Source organism: Lemur catta, chromosome 18 (genome assembly GCF_020740605.2).
Source record: "Lemur catta isolate mLemCat1 chromosome 18, mLemCat1.pri, whole genome shotgun sequence".
In the NCBI taxonomy this organism is placed as follows: Eukaryota; Metazoa; Chordata; class Mammalia; order Primates; family Lemuridae; genus Lemur; species Lemur catta.
Window position 1 is genome coordinate 5,080,802 of NC_059145.1, and position 20,164 is coordinate 5,100,965.

General features: G+C 52.6%; 1 protein-coding gene across 1 annotated transcript; it reads right to left on the bottom strand.

The window, feature by feature from the left end:
• Positions 1-9,602: 9,602 nt before the first annotated feature.
• Positions 9,603-20,082, bottom strand: LOC123623619. Its single transcript, XM_045530949.1, has 5 exons — positions 19,999-20,082; positions 19,455-19,834; positions 15,794-15,900; positions 15,401-15,587; positions 9,603-10,036 (listed from the first exon to the last, which is right to left on the bottom strand). Exons 1-4 carry the CDS (start codon positions 20,080-20,082, stop codon positions 15,463-15,465), a joined length of 696 nt encoding a protein of 231 aa, XP_045386905.1. The 3' UTR covers positions 9,603-10,036; positions 15,401-15,462.
• Positions 20,083-20,164: the final 82 nt, after the last annotated feature.

Genomic DNA, 20,164 nt, shown 5'->3' on the forward strand with positions numbered 1-20,164 from the left:
CTCTGGACCTGAGAGAAACTGTAAGTTTCACAGCACAAGGATAGTATACATTCTGCTCAACACTGTACAAACAGTTCCTTTATCATAGTGCTGAGCACATAGTGAACACTCCCTACATATCTGCTGAATAAATAAGTGAATGAACAAACCCAGCAAATTCCAACAATCAAGTTCTGCTGATTTGTTTCTCTTCAAATCTACCCCCTTCTCTCCATCCTTATTCCTGCCATTCTAGATTTGACCTCATCAGCTTCAGACCGAACAAAAGGAAAAAAGTTTCCAAGCCCTCTCATTTCAGTCTATCCTGCAGCTGGCAGAACCATCCACCTGAAATGAAAGTCTGACCCCTTCATAGCCTTTAACAAAATTCTTTCAGTGGCTCTCAATTATTTCCCCAGCTTTACCTAGAAGAAGCCTGGGGTCTGTAGGCATAGGGAGTTGAATTCTGGGTCTTCCACTCTGCTTCAATCAGAACAGACCTATCTTCATCTGCTTTGTAAACATGGGCTTCTTTGTTAGATTTTGTTTAATCATAAGGACTCAAAGTTTTAGAAACGTTTGAAAACCCATAGGTCTGTAGTCCCCTTCTTATGATAGGCATTGCCATCTGTGTCAGTTCAGTTCTCTAGGAATTAGATGCTGAGATGGCATTAGGAATGCAAGTGGTATATTGGGGGTGGGGGGTTATGTGTATGAAAGCACAGGGGGAAGGAAGCAGGATTGGGCAAGGGGGCCTCAAGCCATGATGCAGGTTTGTCTCAGCCACCCCAGTGCAGAACTCTGGAGCCAGGAATGCCTGTCAAGGTGAAACCACCCTTTACAAATTAATAAAGAGGTGCAAGGCGAGAACTGTGGTAGGGGCCTAAAACTCTGCAAAGGCACAGGCATAGCTAAAAAATAATGATAATAACCAGCTACTGTCCCCTAGTTAGCTTTCCTATAATTGTTACTCAGGAGTCACATTGCTGATGAGGATAAAGGTTCTTAACTTAGATAACATCACCCTTGTGAAACCTAAGGCTAGTTTTTGAGATATCTTCCAGGCCCTGCATTCCAGGTGGAACAGATGACCCACCCAGACCAGTGGACTGTGCTGAGAAACTGACTCAACTAGTACTGTGACCCCCACCCAAGAACTGACTCAGCAAAGGAGATGATCTCTACGGAACCTGAACCCAGCCAATTAGCAGAACCAATTGCCTAGCCTTTTACCCACCAAACTGTGTTTAAAAACCCTTTCTCCCAAATTTTCGGGGAGATGGATTTGAGAAATCCCTCCCACCTCCTCACATGGCGCCTGCAATATTAAACCTTTTCTCTGCTGTAATGCCTGCTGTCTCAGGGTATTGGCTTCCTCTTGAGCAGCGGGCAGTGAATCTGGTTGGGCGGTAACAGAGGAATGCCCTGCTGGACAGAAATAGCCAAACCCAGTACCACGGTGATGCTTAGTCTTTGGCTGGGAGCTGCCTGGGGAGAGTCTGGCCTCAGCTCAGACACTGTGGCAGATCCTGAAGGCCCTGAGCTAGAGCCTGTCAGCTCGTCTCAGCCCTCTGATGTGAATGGCAACTTTTTGCAGGATGATCAGAGCAGCTCACCCCATGATCACCATCCAGGACCTGGCCCCCACTCTCTCTTTAGTCTTACTTTTGTCACTTGTGACACTCTGGTGACACTCCTCTGTGGTTTGCACACACTCATACCGAGGTGTTGCTTCTGTCTTTGGGCACGTTGTTCTCTGCCTAGAAGGCACTTATCTCAATGCTTCACCTGGATTTAATACCTAATTATCCTTTAGTTCTCTGTCTAGACTCAAGCTCCTGAGGGAGACTGTTCCCAAGGCTGGTGCCAGTCTGTGTTGGATCCCAACTTTGTCACTTACTCTGTATGACCTTAGATTAGTTTCTTAACATCTCTGTGCTGCAGTCTTCTTATCTGCCAAGTGACTATTGTCAACAGAAAAGAAACTAAACTGTAAAATAATTTAAAGAGGCTTATTCTGAGCTCAATATGTGTGACCACAGTCCAGAGAACCAGGCCCAAGAAGCCTTGAGCAAGTGGTCTCACAGTGGTTGGGTTACAGTTTGGTTTCATACATTTCAGGGAGACAGGAGTTACAGGTAAAGTCCTAAATCAATACATAGGAGGCGTACATTGGTCTGACCTGAAAACGCAGGGCATCTCAAAGCAGGGGATTACAGGTTATAGGTGGGTTTAAAGATACTTTGATTTGCAATTGGTTAAAGAAATGAAGCTTTGTCTAAAGGCTAGGAATGTTTGAAGTTAAGATAAGGAAGTCTGTTAACTAGAGAGAAGCCACCGAACATGTATTGGACATATACCAAGACTCAAGAGATCTGTTAAGTAAATTGACCCGCAGGTGTGGTTATCCTTTGTCTCAGATGGCCTTAGGCTTGTTAATGATTTTGTATTTTATCTTTACAACAAATAACTCCAAAAGGGATGGGGCATAACTAAGCATGTCTGACCTCCCTTCTTCTCATGGCCAGCAACTCAGATTTAAGGGTTTGGCTTTTTTGTGGGGAGGTCCCCGTGGCCAAGAGGGGGTCCATTCAGGTGGCTGAGGGGCTTAAGATTTTATCTTAGTTCCCAAGATGGTCATAGCACATATTCCATGCACTGTGGTGAAGTTGGATTAATAGATATCTGTAAAGTGATTGTAGCACCATCTTCCTTTCCTGTAATAGATGAGCCTTAGGAGAAACTCTCCCATCTCCTATTCTCTCCCACTGAGAATAGAGTCAGATGACTGGAACCTGTAGCACAAAATAGCCCACCACATATTGTTTTGGTGGTCCCAAGATCCTTATGTCTGGAGAGGGAGGGAACTGAAACCCAGGCCTTGCTGGCCTCAGGTGGGACACCTGTGGATGGTGTTTGATAGTTTCCAGTAGACGGTCTGGGAGCCTCCTAGAAGTCAGGACAGGGCCCGAGCAAGAGGTAAAATCTGAGCAACAAGCAGAACTGGAACTGAGCATCAAGGCCGGAATGTTTCTCCATTCCTGGATGTAGGTTCTGCCCTGCATGTGGTAGAGGGTGGGTGGGAGACCGTGCTGGGAGAAGGGGCTGGAGAGCAGACCCAGGGAAGAGGGGGATGCTCAGAAGCATCTAGCGCTGAGCCCAGGAGGGAAGAATAGCTACAGGGAAGAGCCGGGGCGTGGGTGAGAGAGGCTGGTGAGAGGAGGATGGAGGGAACAAGACCTAAAAGGAGCATGTAGTGGACACCATTCTCAAGAATACCTAGGTGAATGCAGATCTGTGAAGTTTAATATCTTTTTTTTTCATCTTCCTTTCTCCCCTGTAGAAAGGAAATCAACCTCTCAGGGCCACCCAACTCCTTATGCAAAAGGGAAGGTAAAGGCCTCAGGCACCTGTGAAGAGCTGCCCCACAGATCATCCACTGAGGAAATTCCTAGCTGGCCTCCCATAAACGAGGACACGCAAATTGTAACTATGTCTAGCACCTAAAACTAAAGCCTGTTGGATTCCACACTAATAATGAATTACAAGTTATCTTTACAGGTAACAGAACTGGAGACAAGACAGAATCAGATATTCTTCCACCTACTCAGGGACATCTACATAATTAATGCTTCCTTCACTCCCTTCTTCCCTTCTAACATTCCCCTTATTTTAGGTAAAAGGTAAATTTCCTGCACCTCACAAGAATTTAGAAATTTTGCCTCATCAGCTTCCCATGCCTGCCTTTTGTTTTCTCTCTATGTGCCTTTAAATGCTGAAGGTTCCAACTTCCCCTTCTGAAAAAACAGCCACAGCTTGTCTGCAGTTTGTGTTTCCCCAGGCGCATCCTCAGCTTTGGCTTAATAAATCTCCATTGATGGAGATTTTTGCCTCTGTCATTTGCTTGGGTCTGCACCCCTGAACTACCACCCCATGCCTCTCAAATCCAAGTGGCAACTGGATTCCCTCATATTCCTTCACGTTGTGAAGCTCTGCTGACCTTTTTTCCAGAGTGGAAGGGAGGCTGGGTCTTCAGCCCTCCCACAACCCCGCCATTCCCGCCCCCCGCCCCCAGGCAGCTGTCCTATTAGCAGGAGGACTGCTAGTCTTCTGAGCCCTGCGGCTGGGACCTGTGCTGAGGTACAAGGGGTCCCTGGCGCACACGCACTGTCCCAGAGGTGCTGGGAGAACTGTAGCAATGGGGCGCATTTCGGGCTGGGGTTCAGCAGAGGTTGGCTGCCGGTGTGTTTTTCTCAGGACTCTGATTCCAGAGAATTTATCTGTGGAAACTCATCTGAGCCATTTTATGCTGCAGAAGCCCACACAAGAGTTCACCTGCAGATGATGAGATCCAGTCTATGAGGAGGCAAGCCCTTGCCACACAGACCCTGGGGGCCATTTGTCAGAGGTACCAGAGAGGTGGTCTGGCATGGGCTGGGTCACACAGGGGTTGGCAGACTACAGCCAAGGGCCAAATCTTGCACTCAGCTTCCATCTGAAAGGCCTAAGAGCTAAGAATGGTTTTTAAATTCTAAAAGGGTTATTTAAAAAGAAAAGGAATTATTAAAAATATATGTATTTTAAAAGTGTATGTTTTGATACGTTTTGCCAAATGTACACACAACAGTCCAGATAATGAATATATTGATAATTCCCAAAAGTTTCTTCTTGACCCTTTCTAACTCCCGCCTGCCCCTCCATACCGTCCGGCACTCCCTCCCAAGACACCAATGATCTGCTTTCTGTCACTATAGACTAATTTGCATTTCCTGGAATTTTTATATAAATGAAATCATATAGTAAGTACTCTTTTGTGGGGGGTTTTCTCTTTTTTTACTTTCTTTTAAAATCATCATAGCTCACTGCAACCTCAAACTCCTAGGCTCAAGTGATCCTCCTGCCTCAGCCTCCAGAGTAGCTGGGGTTACATACAGGTGCTTACCACAACGCCTAATTTTTCTTTTTCTTTCTTTTTTTTGTAGAGATGGGTCTCGCTCTTGCTCAGGCTGGTCTGGAACTACTGGCCTCGAGCGATCCTCCTGCCTCAGCCTCCCAGAGTGCTAGGATTACAGGCATGAGGCACTGCGGCCTTAGGGCATGGAGGGGGGAGGTTCTTTCACTTAGTATAGTTATTTTGAGATTTATCCATGTTACATTTATCAAGAATTCATTCCTTTTTATTGATGAGCAATATTTTCTTGTTTGGATCTAACAGAATTTGTTTATCCATACATCTGTTGATGATCATTTGGGTTGCTTCTAGTTTGGGACTATTACAAATACAGCTTGTGAACTAAAATAAAATCTTAAGGCTCCCCCAACCAGCTGACTGAATGGACCCCCTCTTGGCCAAGGGCATATCCTAAAACTAAATTGCCTGCCAGGAGGAGGAAAGTCAGACATGCCTCATCATGCCCCCCTCCCTTCTTGGGGACATCCTTTGTAACTCAATAACAGGCCTAAGCGTATGCAAGACAAACCTACAAGCCCTCAATTTACACAACAAATACATGTCAGGTGGTTCATCTCTGATAAACAGCTCCTATGTTAAAATATTCCAAGCCTTTAGACAAAGCTTCATGTCTTTAACCAATTACAAGTCAAAGAATCTTTAAACCCACCTATAACCTGTAAGCCCCTGCTTTGAGATGGCCCAACCTTTCGGGCCAAGCCACTGTATGCCTTCCACGTATTGACTTTACCGGTAACCCGTCTCCCTGAAATGTATAAAACCAAACTGTAACCAAACCACAGCCAGTCCACTTGCTCAAGGCTTCTTGGGCATGGCTCCGGGTCATGGTCCTCAAATTTGGCTCAAAATAAATCTCTTTAAAATTATTTTACGGAGTTTGGCTTCTTTTCCATCGACAAGCTTCTATGAATATTCATGTACAAGGTTTTGGATGGACCAATGATTTCATTCCTCTAGGGTCATATTTGGGAGTGGAAGAGCTGGCTCTTATTATAGTTGTTTTTGAACTGTCCAACTATTTTCCAAAGTGGTGGTGGTTAGGTTTGTTCAGGGTGGAAACCCGAGAAGTATGCATAGGATGGAATTCAGTTAATGGAAAACTTTGGCTTGTGAAACAGTAGGCGCAGGAGTCTGGAGAGTCTGGAGGTTGTAAGTCTGACTCTGGCCACAGTTGCCCGCAATGCCGGCATTCCTACCTCCCCCTCCCCCCCCATAAGGATGAAGTTACCCGCCTCCCCCATCTCTGCAGGATGAGACCGATGCAGGGGTCCCAGAAATTGGTTATTTGAACATAATTTACTACAGCAGCTGTTCTAGCCCAGTTGCTCACTCCCCCCAGAGAGACCCTCTATAAAACCCAAGGCTTTCCCCTCCCTCAGGGTGGAAGCTTTTTAGGCACCTGCTGTGTGCGGGAGGTCACAAGAGAGTTATGTAGTCTCTAGGGTCAGCTCCTTCCCACCCAGCCACCAGCGAGATGTCCGGCATGTAGGAGCCCAGGGCCCGGCATGTCAGTATGAGTTCTCCGCCATGGGCCGCGTGCCTTGTCACGTGCACTGAGGGAGGATCTGCGGAGAGAGGCAGAGGGAGGAAGGCTGGCAAGTGGCCACGCTGCCCATCCCCATGCTGTGCCCAGCCCCTCCGGCAGCTTCCACGGGAGGAAGACATGGAGGAGATGCAGACGAGGGTCTCCAGGAGAGGCACGCACACATGTCAGGGGCTCCAGCCATCCCAAAGGGGCATTTTCCTAAGAATTCCCACAGGGGCGAGTAGGGCTGTTGGGTCCTCTATGGACACACCCACCCCCTTCTTCCCTGAGATCTACGTTTTTTTCAGAGACTACATAACTGTCTTGTGACCTCCTGCACACAGTAGGTGCCTAAGAAGTGGCTGTTAAATGAAGGCAAGAATGACAACACTTTCCTCAGGACCAGGCTGGTTACGAGTGTGGTTTGGAGTCAGCTGTGTGACCTGAGGGAGGCCCTGTAACCTGTCTCTCAAAGCTTGAAGGGGTTAAATGTTGCTTCCTGTCAGGGCTGTTCTGAGGATTCCATGAGATAGTCCAGGTAAAGGGTGTAGAAGGACTCCCGGTGCCGAGTGAGTTCACCACCTACTTATGTAACACACACTTGTATGTTGCTTCAGGGAGTTCAGAGAGGCAGGTGCTTTTATCAGCATCCCTGTTATATTGAGGAGGAAACTGAAGCACAGAGAGGGCAAGTAACTTACCCAAGGTCACACAGCCAGCAAGTCCCAGAGCTGTGATCTGGCTCTGGAGCGTCGGGCTCCGGTGCCTGAGCTCTGAACCACTACATTCTGCTCTTACAATCACATCTTCTCCTCCTGATGCCATTTGTCCTATCCTTGCTGCAAGGAATGTCTTCCCCACTGCCTCAGCCCATTCACATACACCCCTCCCTGACCACAGCTGCCAGCAAGGTACCCACCCTCAGCACGCCCAAGTACCCATCTTCCCTGGCGACACCCCAGCGCTTGTGCCTTGGAGCTGAGATGCCTCCCATGTCTCCAGCCCTGCCGCTCAGGGTCTGCAGGAGTTCAGGATGAACCTGCAGTCTGGGGGGCATGTTTAGAACAAGGGGTGTGGGGGGGGGGCAGGGACGTGAAAGGCCTCAGCTTCCCAGAAGCCTTGAGTGTCTGGGGGGCCTGGCCTGGTGAGGGATGTCATGCTCTCAGGCCTGGGTCTATTTCCCGAGGAGCAGAACTGCAGGGCATTAAAACCCACAGGGACTTCCTGAGCCACCTAGTTTAACCCACTTGCTCTGCAGACAAGGACAATGAGGCCCTGAGCCTGCAATTCCTCACTCAACCACAGTGGGGAAGGACGCTCCTTACTCCACCTGCCCTGGTGCACGGCCCCCTCTAGAGGAAACGAAATGGTGCTGACCTAACCAGAGTCTTGGGGGCCACAGCCTATCGTGTCTCCCAGGCCTCTGTCCAGTGGGATGGCTCTGGGGGTGGCAGTGTCGCTGGGGGCTGGGCCCTACCTGTGCAGGCGAGGCTCTGGCCGCCCAGCTCCAGGTACCTGTGCAGGGAGGCGAGGCGGAGGCCTCCGGGTAGGCCCTGTCGCACTCCACACGGCAGCACTCCCTCCGCATGGCCGCCGTCGCGGCTGACACCAGCTCAGTGTCTCCAGGTCCAGCGACAGACAGGTGGTCGCCGCCGTCAAAGCCAAACTGCCAGAAACTGCTGCAGCTGCCGTCCTCCCGGATCTCACAGCGGGAGGGCCCTGTGAGCGGGCCGCGGGCGGGGTCCCTAAGAGCTGGGGGGCGTCCACCACGCACCGGGCCTCCAAAGGTGGGGGCAGGCCACCAGCATCTGAAAAATGCTCCCCAGGTAATTCCCATGAGCAGCCAGGGATGGGAGACCTGCTGGGCCCCTCTGCACGCTCAGAGAATACCTGAGTTCATGATTCTAAGACACACTGATTATTTTCTATGCCACTCAGAAGGAGAAAACCCAGCCATGTATGGGTGGAAGATGCGTGGACTGAGACACGCTCCAGTTTCAGAGATGTTAGAATGTGAAGCCTGGTGAGCTGGCTCAGAGGCTGGCTCAGACCTCCCCTCCCTCCTCCCCAGGCCTCTGTGCGCCAGCTTCACTTCCTTTGATATCAGCAACAGCCCCGCAGGGGCATGAACTCTCCCACCGCCGCAGGGACCAGGAAGCACCGGCGGACAGGAATGCTCCCCTTTCTCTCGCTGACACTGGGCTCCCGGGCAGAGTGGCGTTTGAGGGGTGGGCATGACAGAAGCGTTAGGGGCGGTGGAGAGAGAGGCCGGGAAAGCCTCCTTCAGTCTGCTGTGGTCTGGAACCCCGGGTAGCCAAGTAAAAGGCATCAGCCGCACCTCTCCGCCCCACCCCCTCCTATAGGAGTTGGTCGCACTGGCCCTTGGCTGGTCACTGGGGCCACAGCTGTTTTTGGAGGCCCCGAGGGGCCCCCGCTGGGGCCGTGGCTTGAGGGCCTGGGAGGGGCCGTGCACATGGAGCGTGCCCCATACCTCTGCCAGGCGAGGACCCCAGCCTGGAGGGTCTGCGCGCAGGGTGTGACCTGGGGGGGCGGGCTCCGGTTGCGGTAGCCCATCACCGTCCACATCCCCACCTGCTGCACCGTCTCCCTGGCCCTCCGCTTCTGGGTCTCCGTCTCCCAGTATTGGGCGTCCACTGGCGCCATCCACGCGGTCTGAGGCTCTGGCCTGCCCAAGCGACCCTCATACTGGATGAGGGGCTGGTCATCCACATGGCCCACAGCCAGAAACTGGCGCAGGCCCGAGCCTGGTTCCGACAGCGCCAGGTAGTGGGAGTGGAGACAGTGGGTCCCTGCAGACACAGGCGTGGCCTCGGGCTCCCATGCACTAGCGGGGGCTGCACGGGAGGGGTCCGTGGGACCGGCTGGGCTTGGGGGCGGAAACCTATCCGTTGAGTATTCGCTACCAGTAAGATCAAGAACTGGGAATTTCAGTTAAAAAAAAAAGGGGCAGGAGTGGGGAAGAGGGAGTGGGGAGTTAGTGTTTAACCAGACAGAGCTTCAGTTTGGGAAGATGAAAAATTCTGGAGATGGATGGTGGTGATGGATGGTGGTGAGTGTGCTTAATGCCATTGAACTATACACCTAAACATGGTTAAAGTGGTAAATTTTATGTTAGGTGTATTTAATCACAATTAAATAGTTTAAATAAATAATCAACCAGTACGTCAATCAAACGCTGAGGCCAAAGACCATGCACACAGGCTCATGGCCTTCACTCCTACAAAGTTTCTCAGCCCCGCTCTGGGGCTTCCCCACGCTTTACACTCACCTCCAGTTAAGTGTAAGCATCTGGTTTCCAGCTCACAGTTTAAAAGGGTGTGATTAAAACAAAGCTGGTTGTTTTGCAAGCTTCCTTTATGTGGAATTTTATGTGCCCCAGAAATGCCTGGTAAAAAGGTCAGCATCCTTCTTAGCTTGAAGCATCGTTGACAAGTTGGTGGCATCGTCTCCGTGACCCATCCCTCCTGCTCCCACAGCAGACACTGCGAGTCGGTTTCTCTTCTCTTTAAGTTCAGATGCTGTCGCAGGGCTCTGCATACCTGAAAAAGCCCCAGATCATCGATTCAAACGATTCAACCTTGGTGCCGGAGATGAAATCTATTCAGCAGCCTGTCCCAAAGCACGCTATTAGCACAATGCTATATGTTGAAAGATTCAGCACACTTTTCTCAGAGACAGCACAGGACTATTAACTGTGCTTCCCATGCTGCACATTAGCTCTCCTGCTCCTGCTCTCACCCACGGCAGCACCGCCTGCCCTAGGCGGGACGGAGGGAAAAGCAGCTTGTGTCCCTGCACCGCTGCTGGGCCTCCTGGCAGTGGGGCATCTGTGCTTGCTGTGTTTTCTGTCCTTTCTCCCCTCCAAGCTAAGGAAGGAGGCTGTGATAGGCTGAATAATGGCTTCCTCAAGATATCCCCGGGGCCTGTGAATGTTACCTTACGTGGTAACAGGGATTTTGCAGGTGTGATTAAATTAAGGATCTTGAGAGGGAAAGATTATCGTGGACTGTCTTTTTTTTTTTTTTTTTGAGACAGAATCTCGCTTTGTTGCCCGGGCTAGAGTGAGTGCCGTGGCGTCAGCCTAGCTCACAGCAACCTCAAACTCTTGGGCTTAAGTGATCCTACTGCCTCAGCCTCCCAAGTAGCTGGGACTACAGGCATGTGCCACCATGCCCAGCTAATTTTTTCTATATATATTTTTAGTTAGCCAGATAATTTCTTTCTATTTTTAGTAGAGATGGGGTCTCGCTCTTGCTCAGGCTGGTCTCGAATTCCTGAGCTCAAATGATTTGCCCACCTCAGCCTCCCAGAATGCTAGGATTACAGGCATGAGCCACCGTGCCCAGCCAATCCTGGACTGTCTAGGTGGGCCCTAAATGTGACTTCATAAGAGGGAGGAGACCCTGAATAGCCAAAGCAATCCTGAATAAAAAGAGCAAAGCTGGAGGAATCACACTACCTGACTTCAAAATATACGACAAAGCCATACATACACACAATGTACATACATACATTCATCCTGGCATGAAAACAGATACATAGGCCAAGGGGGAAAAATAGAGAACCCATACATTAATCCAAATATCTACAGCCAACTCATTTTTGACAAAGGCACCAAGAACACTCAATAGGGGAAAGGACAGTCTCTTCAATAAACGGTGCTGAGAAAACTGTACATCCATAAGCAGAAGATGGAACTAGATCCCTATCTCTCACCATATACAAAAATCAACTCAAAATGGATCAAAGATTTAAATGTAAGACCTGAAGCTATGAAATTATTAGAAGAAAACATACAGGAAAATTCGGGACATTGGTTTGGGCAAAGATTTTTACAGAGAAGATCTCAAAAGCATAGGTAACAAAAGTAAAAATAGAGAAGTGGGATTATATAAAACTAAAAAGCTTCTACACAGCAAAGGAGATGATCAACAAAGTGAAGACATGACCAGCATAATGGGAGAAAATATTTGCAAACTATTCACTTGACGAGGGTTTAACATCCAGAGTATACAAGGACCTCAACAGCAAAAAAAAAAAAAAAAAAAAATTAAGAAATGGGCAAATGATCTAAAGAGACGTCTCTCAAAAGAGACACATACCTGTTAGAATGGCCATTATCAAAAAGACAAAAAATAACAAATGCTGGTAAGGATGTGAAGAAAGTGGAACTCTTACACACTGTTGGGGGGAATGTAAATTAGTAGAGTCATTAAGGAAAACAGTATGAAGTTTCCTTAAAAAACTAAAAACCAGAACTACCATTTGATCCAGCAATCCCACTACTGGGTATGTATCCAAAAGAAAGGAAATAGGTATATCAAAGAAATATCTGCACTCCCATGTTTATTGCAGCATTATTTACAATAGCCAAGATATAGACTCAACCTCAGTATGTATGGATAAAGAAAAATGTGGTATATACACACAAAGGAATATTATTCATCCATAAAAAGAATGAAATCCTGTCATCTGCAGCAATATGGATGGAACTGGAGGTCATTATGTCAAGTGAAATAAGCTACGCATCGAAAAACAGATGTCACGTGTTCTCAATCATACATGGGAGGTAAAATGGTTGATTCCACAGAACAGAGAGTAGAATAGTGGTTACCAGAGGCTGGGGAGGGTCCGGGGAGGGTGGGGGGGAGGGAGGATAATCAGAGGGTGGTTAACAGATACAGAAGTACAGCTAGTCAGAAGAAATAGGTTCTAGTGTTCTATAGCAGTGCAGGGCGACTATAGTTAACAATAATTCATTGTATATTTCCAAATAGCCAGAAGAGTGGATTTTGAATGTTCCCAACACAAAGAAGAGATAAATGTTTGAGGTGATAGGCATGCTAATTACCCTGATTTGATCATTATATGTCGTACACATGAATTGAAATCACATTGTACTCCATAAATATATACAATTATTATGTGTCAGTTAAAAATAATAAAAGCAAAAAAAATCCAACAAAAAAAGAGGGCAGCAGAGGGAGGTTCCAGGACGGTCAAGGACAGGGCAATGACAAGGCAGACCCTGGACACGGGGAGGGGCCGGAGCCCAGGAGTGCCGCAGCTGCAGGAGCTGGGACCGGCAGAGGCGGGACCCTCCCTGACAGCCCTGCCCACACCTCGGTCTTGGCTCAGTAAAACCCATTTTGGACTTCTGATGCCCAGAACTGTTAGGAGAATAAATATGTGTTGTTTTAAGCCACCTGGTTGTGGTCATTCGTCACAGCAGCAGTAGGTCATGAACACACACTGTGTGCCTGTTGTGTCCTGTGAGTCTGATGGCCAGTTCACACCTGCGAGCACTGAGGCAGGGCGAGGGGCGCATGGCCTGGGAGGAAGGCCATCCTCTGAGGGCTGGCGAGTCCAGAGTCTCTGGCTGCTACTGTGAGGGGCCAAACGTATGCCGAGGGGGAACAGGGAGCCCTGGTTCTCCCACCACCGAGGCGAAGGTGCTAACGTGCTGTTCCCCAGCTGTGGGGAAGGGGGGAAAGAGCAAGTGGTCCCCAGGTCAGGTCTGGTGAGAAAGGGAGCCATACCTACCTGGTCGTCCCGTTAGGGCAGGTGCGTGACCTGCTTACTATTTAATGGTGCTAGTTATTAATGTTAGCTGCTTTAATGGCCAGTTATTTTCAGTTGGAAATACAGGGAAGTCTGGCAATGTATTATTTTTTAAATCTACAAAACACTTCCCAAGCACTTATCTTGTTTGTCCCACATTCATGAAAGCTTCCTGAGAGCTGGGACTTCGAGCTATTCTGCTCATCACAGCATCCCCAGGGCCTAGGAGAAGGCCAAGCCACCAGTGGCTGCCTGGAGAACCCTTGTGAGGAGGTCACTGCTGGGCCTTGCTCTGAGCACTTTACAAAACGTTGCCTTAGTTCATCCTCATAACAACTCTGTCAGGTAGGTACTGTTGATACCTATCTATGACAGATGGGGAAACTGAGCCACAGAGAAGCGCAGTCACCTGCCACGGCTGCACCAACAGTGCAAGGCAGGGCCAGATTGCACATCCAGCCTCTTGGGGCAGCCCCTGGCTCACACTCGGGGCTGGAACTGTGCAGCTGGGGACACGGGAGTAGCCTCCACCCCATGGCGTCTCCCTACCCTCTGTCCTCCCCAGACAGCAACCCGGCCATGGCGTAAGCCACCTCCACTCTGTCCTCTGTCTTGCTGCTCCCTGCCCACCCCGGCAGCCTGGGTCACATGGCCCAGCGGTGACTTCCCACGAGTGCCCCACTGGCAAGTGTTTTCTGAGCACCTACTGCTCACCTGGCCTTCTCTTAGGCCGGGGGGACTCTGTGATCCTGGCTCTCAGGAAGCTTCCATGACTGTGAGACAAGCAAGATAAACAAGAAGAAGGCATGACAGGCTGGACAGCGATAAATGCTGAGGAGAAAAAACTAAAGTGGAGATATAAGAAATGTTAGGGAAGGGGTTTGAAATTTTAGATAGAGTGATCAGGGAAGGCCTGGCCCAAAAGGAGACCTAGGAGTAAGGTCTGAAGGAGCCGGTTACGTGAAGGTCCGGGAGGGAGCGGTCCAGGTTTGCAGAGGGAAAAACCGGTGCAAACGGCCCGAGGCAGGAGTGCACCCGGGTGTTCAGGGGCTGCTGCAATAATACAGGGGAAATAAAATGGTGGTGTGAGTCTTGGTGTGAGTCGGGGCAGTACAGAGAGGTGGAAGGAGGGGTGGAACCCCAACTCCTGCCCAGGCTTGACCAGATGGTGTCTGAATGGCCTAGACACAGCCTTGGGCCAAGTATTCCCGGATGTGGGGGCTCTGGTTCACGGCCGTGGCCTCCTCCCCGGACTGCTTCCACTGCAGTTCCCATGCGGGGTGTCAGGGACCTGTCCTGAGGCAACAGATTCTCTCCTTGACCAAACCCTAGCCGGGCTCCTCTGAACTCTCTTCTCAACTGGGCCCCAACTCTCAGCCTCACGGTCATCTATGCATTGTCCAGTTTTAGCAAGAATTCTGAGTCAGTTTACCAAAAACTGCCCCCTCCGCCTTGGTCTGACCACCCTCAATATCTTATCCCTCTGGCCTGACTTTAGCAAAAATCCTGTTAGGTCAGTTTGAGAAAGAATTACCCGATCTCTTAGTAATTTTCCATCCACCGACTTCCCAGCCTGCTCCGTGGCTATAAATCCCTGCCTTTCCTTTCTGTATTCAGAGTTGGGCCTGATCTCCCTTCCCTGCTGCAACGGCCCCTGGAGTAGCCCCTCTCGAATAAAGTCTGCCATACTTGTCTTTGACAGGTGTCATGAATAGTTGTCTTTAACAGAGGACAAGTTCATGACTGTGGCCCCACACTCCGCTAACTTCCAGGTGCTGCCTCCCACGTGCCCCGAGACAGCCTGCTGCCACTCCCGCCCTGACAACCCCACAGATGTCACTCCACCAACCAGGTAATGGTCCTGGGAGCGCTGCCTCTCTCGGGGGTTCACATGCTGCCCATGGCCATCTTTTGCCCAGGAGGACGGTCTGTGCTGGGACTAGACTCCCACTTGCTACCTGACCAAGGAGGGATCCTCATGCCATGGGCTCTAGCCCGGAGCGGGGCAAAAACAGTGATGGAGCAGTCTTCTGACCACTGTCCTGGCTTTGGAAGGGCCACCCCTGCCAGGTGGGTCAGTGCCAGGCCCTGTGCACCAATGCAGAAGGAAGTGGGGGCTACGTGGCAGCATGCAGGCCACCTGCTCCTGCTGGGACACTGCCGAAGGCATTGGCCGCGTGCCTGTCACTGCCTCAGCCCCGTCTGTGCCTCCAGCTCCCACTGCCCCTTCCTGGTCTAGGCCATGCAGCCAGCTGCCCAGCAAGGGGCAGTTTCACCCACACTTAAGCACAACCTCCTCTTCCTCTGCCCCTCCCTGCCCCTCCCAGGAGACTTCTTCGTACCTGCCCCACCGTCCAAGCGGCACTGCCACTCTCTAGCTGTGTGGCGGTGAGGAAGTCATTTCTCAGCTCCAGGCCTTGATTTCCGCATCTCTAAGGGGCAATGAATCGGCCTGCACCACGGCTCGGTGAGTGTTCCGTGAGATGGAGGACTCCCGGGAGGAGGGGCTCTGCAGACACCAGTGCTCTTCTGCAGGGACAGGTGGGGGGGGGCGCTAGTTGAGTGAGGGGCCAGCCCTCTGGCACCTTCCAGAGACTCTGGCCTCTGTGTTCCCACCTGGCAGACCCCCTCACCCAAGACAGCCCACCAGATTCCCAGACTACAGACATGTCCTCCTGCAAGCTGGTGGCTCCTGGCCTCTGCCAGCCACCCCCTTTAGGTGGGCAGGGGCTTACCTCCAGGCCATGGCTCATTGTCTAACTTCAGGCTGGCCAGTTCTGCCATTACCACCTTTGCCAAGGAAGCTGGGCCATGGACCACAATGGGCAGCCCCACGGACTCTCTGCAAGGGAGAAATGGGGAGAGGTCAGTGCGAACCTGAAGGCACAAATACCCTATCCATCCCTGTCAACAGTGGGAGAGATGGTATGAAATGCCCATGACAGGCACGTTCAAAGATGACCTGGCCACAGAAGCGACTGGACACCTGCCCCACGCACAGGGGCAAAGCCCACCGGGCTGAGTCTGGGCCCTGTGCAGGCACTGTTCCTGTGCTTCGTAAGAGGTGGCTTGTGGCATCTCCACTGCAGTCCTGGGAGGGGTCTGACTGCGCCCACTCGGCCATCCTGCCTGCCCTGCTGGGCCGCCTCCTGCCTCTCCCAGAAGTTTCTCCACCTGGCTGCTCCCAGGTCGACCTGGGAGCTTTGAAGATCCACCACTGACATGGATAGAGCTGGCCCGGGTGGGGCCTGACCAGGGGATGCTTCTGTGCGGCCCCAGGGCGAGCCCGTGTCCTCCCTGCCTCCCAGAATCCCGACAATCCCAGTGTGCTCAACCGTGCGCTGGGACCTCCCACACTATATGTCCAGCCCTGACCTCTCCCCTTGTGGCATTACTCATCTCACAAACATCTACTGAGCACCTACTCTAAGACAGGCACTGAGCTAGGTGGGGGGCTGTGACATGAGCCGAGACAGACACGGTCCCTAAGGGCTCCTGTGACCTGGCAGGGAGGGGGTACAATTAAACAAGCAAGTCCAGTAAGGCAAGCAGGGGCTGGCGAGCGTCAGAGCACAGGAGGTACCAGGTGCTAGGGGTTGGGGGTGGGTGTCTTATAAGCAGAAATCTCACCAGCTGTGAGTCCCTAGGCAGTCAGGTGGGTGAGGAGGGAAGAATGTTCTGGGATAGTGAGTCTAAAGTGTCGTCCCTGTACCAGCTGCATCAACGTCACCCGGGAACTTGTTAGACAAGCAAATTCTCGGGCACCATCCCAGCCCTACTGGATCAGAAACTCTCAGGGTGGGGTCCAGCTTTGTGTAGTTCAACAAGCCCTCTGGGTGATTCGGAGAGAATTCTCAAGTTTGGGAACAAGTGCTCTTGACAAGAGGAATGCCTGGAGTGAAAAACTAAGATCAAGGTAGACAGCAAATGCAAGAGATGAGTCTTGGGAGGAAAGGGCTGGGTTTCCTGTCTGTGCCTCAGTTTCCCTGTCTGAGAAGAGGGGTACAGGCTGTTGCGAGGGGCAACTAAATCGATATTGTAAAGTTCCCAGACTAGTGCCTGGTGTGGCGAGGTGGGTGCTGTTGGAACCATCTGTCAAATCAACATAAGGGTGAGGACAAGGGCTGGAGCTTGGGGGCAAGGCCTGGGCCTGGGAACCTATGTGACTGCGGTGGCAGCATGGAGGACAATGAGGGGGAGGGGGAGTGAGAGGCACCTGAGGAGGTGGGAGGAGGGGGCAGAGGAAGGCCAGAGGTCACAGGGCTTATGAGCCCTCCACTTCCCATGGGGACATCTCTCTCGGTGAGCCCACAGGGCCCGGCAGCCCCTCCCCCAGTCTCAGTGCCAGCAGCACTCTCAGCCAGGTACCCAGGCCGGACACCCGTGAGTACCCCCTCACCCCTGCCAGCCCCCAATTCCAGTTTTGCTGTAGCCAGCTTCGTAATCATCTGCCCTCTAAGGTATCTGTCTCTTTGGGGCTTGATGCGAGGACCACTGATGGGTTCTGCCTTCTTGCCTCTCACCGGCTCTACGCCAAGGCAGCATGGGCTCCAGAACCGGCCTGCCAGGGTCCAAGTCCTGACCAGCATGTGACTCTGTGGGACCTTGGGTAGCCAGATAACCTCTCTGAGCCTTAGTGTCCCCATCGCACCATGGGGATAGTAAACTGATCCTTGTCACAGGGTGCTATGAGGCTCAGAACATCCTTGATCCAGCACTCATGATACCTGCCCCTAGAAAGCCACTGTCCACTCTGCAGATCTGACCACGTTGTTACTTCCTCCTCACTTCCCACCTCCCCAGGGGGAAAGCCGGGCCCTCCTGGCCTGGCATCTGGGCCTGATGAGAACCGTTGGCCATGCCTCCCCGGACTCCCACACACCTGCAGTTTGGCAGTTTGGCACACACCTGGTTTCATCTCTCTGCTCCTTGGCCTGGGGGACCAGCCCTGACTGGGGGAGGGGAGACTGCAGGCCCGACCCACAGCCGCCCCTACCCTGCAGAACAGGCATCACCTGTCTGTCCCCTGATGGCACTGTAAGAAGAGCAGGGGCTCTTAACCCGGGACCCAGGCGCCTCCAGGCTGTGTGAACCTGAAAACTCAAGTTCAGAAGCCTCAACTTGGGCGAGAAAAAATAACATCTTCACTTTCACTAACCTCTAGTTGAAATTTAGCCTTTCCTACCATGAAGCGTGGAGGCTGCAAAGCACAGCAGGGTCAGCAGGACCTGTGCTTTCCTGCTAGACAGAAGCCGCAGGTGCTTGCAGACGCGCGGAAATGCTTCCCCCGCCTCACTACAAATCTCTCCACTTAACTAGCTTTGCTGCTATTTCATGCATTATTTGTTAACTTACAAGCACATGTATTACTTATCACAAGTTTATCTTTTTAAAAATTTTTTCGGGTGGAACCAGAGATTCTTTTAATAAAAAAACTTAAGTAACTTTATAACAACATCACTGGGTTCCTTTGAAATCCTGTGTGTTTCATTTTGCGTATTAAAAACATTCTGAGAAGGGTCCCACCGCACAAAGAAAGGCGGGAAAACTCCGACTCAGCCCGGCGCTGCCCCCCAGCGCCCTCTCTGGGCCTCCTTTTAGTCATCTGTAAATCGACCGTGTTCCGAGAGCCCAAGTGGCTTCCTGCAAAGCACCTGGAACCGGGCACAGTGGACAGCAGCCTTCGTACCTGCCCTGACGGCGGAAACCTGCCCGGCCGGCGCTAGTGGACGCGCGACGCCCTTGCGGCCGCCGCTGGCCGCGTCCCGCGAGTGCGGCGAGGAGGCAGGACGCGGGCGGCCGGCGCGCTGGGCCACCTCTGCGCTCACAGTCGCAGCAGGGAAGGTGGAAATTCCAGGCCACGTCCCAGGAATCCCCGTTGCTTCTCTCCACCCTCCAGCCCAGCCGGAACGCAGAATGAGGGGTCTTTTCTTCCGGGCCGCTTAGGCCACCCGCGGGGCACTCGCCAGGGGCCAGGGGGCCCACCGCGATGGGTGGGGCTTGGCCGGGCCGGGTGGAAGGCGACGTGCCGGCCACCCTTACCTCTCCCGCGAAGCGCGCCCTGGGCCTTCCTCGAGGCCCCGCCCCGGCGGCCGGGCGCGTGAGGCGTCCCACGGGAGGGCCCACGGGGACCCCCAGGAAGCTGTGGCGTAGGTTGGGGCTGGGCGTGGGGGGGGGGCTGTCACTGCAGCCCCCTCGCGCTCCACGGGCTTCCAGCTGTCCCCACCCGCAGACCCAGTCACCGGGATCCGGCAGCCACAGTGGGAGGCGCCGAACAGGGCCCCTTCTCGGCCCGGGGCTCTGCGCCCCGCATACCCGGGATTGGCTCTCCAACTCACCGTGCCCCCGAACCTGGAGGTGGCCGCCTCGCTCTCAGAAGTTCTCTCCTTTGCCTACCTCCACCCCCAGCCTCGCTCCGGGACGGAACTAGGGGTCCGACCTGGGCCCTCCGCGATCCGCGGCCGCCCGCACCCCTCACGTGCCGCGCGCTCCGGCTCCCGCCCCATCAGCAGGCACAGCAGCGGCGGTGGCGCTGGGCGCGCGCTCCGGGGCATCCGCTGGTCCCGGGTCTCCAGCCTCAAGCGCTGCCCCGGGGCGCCCTGCCCCTCGGAGCCAGTCCTCGGCCGTGCGACCCGCGGCCAGATGGCCAACGCCGTCCGACCACGGGACGCGTCCCTCGCTGGGTGCCCGGCGGGCGACGCCTCGGCCGGGGCTCCGCAGCGCCCCTGGCGCCCGCCCGCGTCCCCGCCCGCGGCTTGTCTGCCGTCGGTGGCCGGCTGGGGAGGGGCGGGCGCTCCCGGGCTGCCCCACCGTCAGCCCCAGGAGCCGCCGCTCCTCTCCGCGGTTCCCTCCGCGGGCCTAGGAAGTAGAAAAATCAAGACGATCATGAAACCCATCCTGTGACTGTTGTCACACACAGCTTGTGTGTTTCTTCACTAACTCGCGAAACGAGAGCTGGCGGTGGAGCTGACGCTACTGCCATTTGGAAAGTAGTGAGGTGGTAAGTGTCTGCAACAACGGTCATGTGTTTCGAAAACACTTGGGGTTTTGATTGGGGACCGAGGCACAGGTCTTGCTGATCCTACGGAACTTTACTACCTGTGTTC